Consider the following 2,393-nt stretch of genomic DNA (forward strand, 5'->3'; position numbering starts at 1 on the left):
GGCGCGGCGGGGGGCTGCCCGCCCGAGCCCTTCTCGGCCTTCTTCTCCTTCTGCTTGAGGTGGATCTTGGCGTGCCGCTTGCGCTCGTCGGAGCGGGCGAACTTGCGGCCGCAGAACTCGCAGGCGAAGGGCTTCTCGCCGGTGTGGGTGCGGATGTGGGTGGTGAGGTGGTCGCTGCGGCTGAAGCTCCGCATGCAGATGCGGCACTGGAAGGGCTTGTGGCCCGTGTGGATGCGCAGGTGGCGGGTGAGCTCGTCGGAGCGGGAGAAGCGGCGGTCGCAGCCCTCGGCGGGGCAGGCGTGGGGCCGCTCGTGGAGCGGCGTCTTGCTGGGCCGGTTGGGGTACTTGCGGGGTCGGATGGGCTTGAGGGTGAGGGGCGGCTGCGGCAGCCCCCCGAAACCCGGGTGGATCTGCTTGTCCTTGAAGGCCTTGATGGTCTCCAGCGGGGTGATGGGGGGCGGGTTGACGCGGATGGGGTCCAAGCTCTGGAAGGGTTTGTGCTCCGTGATGGTGCCCATGTCGTTGGGGTGGTGGTAGAGGTTATAGTCTGGGATCATGGGGAAGAGGTTGCTGTCCAAGGCGGGCTTGGCCGCCTGGTAATCCTGGGGGGAGTAGGTGAGGCCGGGGTTGCTCTGGGGGTCGTGGAAGGAGACGGGCTCTGGGTAGAGGTCACTGCAGGAGGAGTAGGGCGGCAGCGCGGGGTACATCTGGTCCACCTCGCCCTGCGGCGGCCCCATGCTGCCCGCCGAGCTCTGCGTGCTGGTGAGCGCGCCCGACGACGGCGGCACCCCCAGGATGCCGGCGCTCATCAGGCTGATGATGTTGTCCTGGCACCAGTTGGAGGGCGAGTCGAAAGCGAATTTCCCCAGGTAGGTGACAGTCTTGTTGCCCGGGGCGGGTTGAAAAGTGCCCGAGTAGGAGGACAATTCCTGACCGGCCTTTTCGTTCGCTAAGCCAATGTCCATAACATTATCTGCAAAGTGCGAGAGAAGCGGGGCAGGGTGAGCCGGGTGGGCCCAGGAGGGGGAGCAGCGGGGATGCACCGGGGGATGCTCCGGGGAGCTGGGGATGCACCGGTTCCCTCTCGCCTCGCTCCCTCCCGCACCACTCTCTGCTTCCACCCCGCGTATGCGGCGCTGCCTGCCGGGGGTCCCGACGATGTGGGGCCGCCCCCGCCGCCCCCGCGGGGAGCTGCCCTGGGTGGGTGGGTGGGGGGGGGACACCCCACCGCCGCCCCGCCGGGGGAAGGAGGTACCTGCGGCTACAGGTAGGCTTCCTCCCCGTCCAGCCCCGGCAGCGCTGGGCACTCCGCGGAGCCGGGGCTGCGGCCGCCGACGCCGCCGTTACCGACTCGCCGCCTTCCCTGCGCCGAGCCCCGGCGAGGAGAAACACGGGGATCATGGAGGGAGGAGGGGGGGCTCTCAGCCTGGCGGGGCTCCGCGTGGGAGCGGGGACACGCGGGGAGCACCCGCCCCCGCCGCCCTCGGCGCTCACCTGTGCCCTCCAGGTCCTCCTTTCTCCTGTCCCCCTCCCCTCTCCTTTTTCCCCCCTCAACCCCGCGCTCCGGGAAAGTCGTCGCCGCGTCCCGGGGAGCCCACGCTGCCGCCGCTGCGGGGTGTGGGGGGGCAGCCGCCACGGCCCCACGCGCGCCCGCGGCGCCTCCGCACCCGCGCGGAGCCCGGCGCGGGCGGGCTGCCCCTCTGCGCGACACAGGGGTGCCCCTCGGCCTTTCCCCCTCGGCTTTTCCACCCGTGTCCTCCTCCCCCACGGAGCCCCGGCCGCCGTGCCCGTACCTGCGGCGGCGGCTCGGCGGCGGCAGCGCTCGGCGGAGCCCCTGCAGCGATCGCGCGGAGAACACGGCGAGGAAAAGGGGTGGGTGGGTGCGGGGTGGGGGACGCTCCCCAGCCCCAGCTCTTCCCTTCCCTCCGAGGCTCCATGACACCCTACCCACAGCATCCTCCTCCTCGCCCCACCGGCTTCCACACGCACCCCCCCCCCCATTCTGCACCGCTTCTCCCCATTTTCCTTCCCCCCCCCCTCCTTCCCCTTTTACCTGCAGCCATCTGGTTGTAGTGAGCCACCGAGTCGCTGGTGCTGGAGAAGATATTCAAAGAGTTGGGGATCTCCTCTGGGTACAGATTGTCAGGCAATTGGTTCATCAAAGTGTTCATGGTCCCCGGCAGCTTCTCCAGTAGTTTGCCTGTCATAGCACTGGAGGAAAAGGCTGGTTCAACGTGGCTCCGAGCTCAGCTCCCGAGGAAACAACATCCGAGTGGCAAATCCGTGCGAGGGAAATCATGCAAGAAAAAAAGTTGGGGCGGGGGCGGCGGGGGGGGAGGAGGAGGAGGCGGCGTGGGGTGGGGGGGGGGGGGGGGGGGGGGGGGGGGGGGGGG

The 2,393-nt window shown here is 69.7% G+C and overlaps 1 protein-coding gene across 1 annotated transcript in view; it reads right to left on the reverse strand.

Moving 5' to 3' along the window:
- Positions 1 to 2,393, reverse strand: part of EGR3 (early growth response 3) — an 8,449-nt gene that overhangs the window by 3,958 nt on the left and 2,098 nt on the right. The window contains exons 2-3 of the mRNA XM_027907270.1: positions 2,054 to 2,211; positions 6 to 973 (exon numbers count right to left, since the gene is read on the reverse strand). Of these exons, the coding sequence (XP_027763071.1) occupies positions 6 to 973; positions 2,054 to 2,207 (1,122 nt within the window). The 5' untranslated portion in view covers positions 2,208 to 2,211. The remainder of the gene's footprint in view (positions 1 to 5; positions 974 to 2,053; positions 2,212 to 2,393) is intronic.

The sequence above is a fragment of the Empidonax traillii genome, unplaced genomic scaffold, assembly GCF_003031625.1.
Source record: "Empidonax traillii isolate 1590-97213 ecotype Southwest subspecies unplaced genomic scaffold, ASM303162v1 scaffold1433:size205388, whole genome shotgun sequence".
In the NCBI taxonomy this organism is placed as follows: Eukaryota; Metazoa; Chordata; class Aves; order Passeriformes; family Tyrannidae; genus Empidonax; species Empidonax traillii.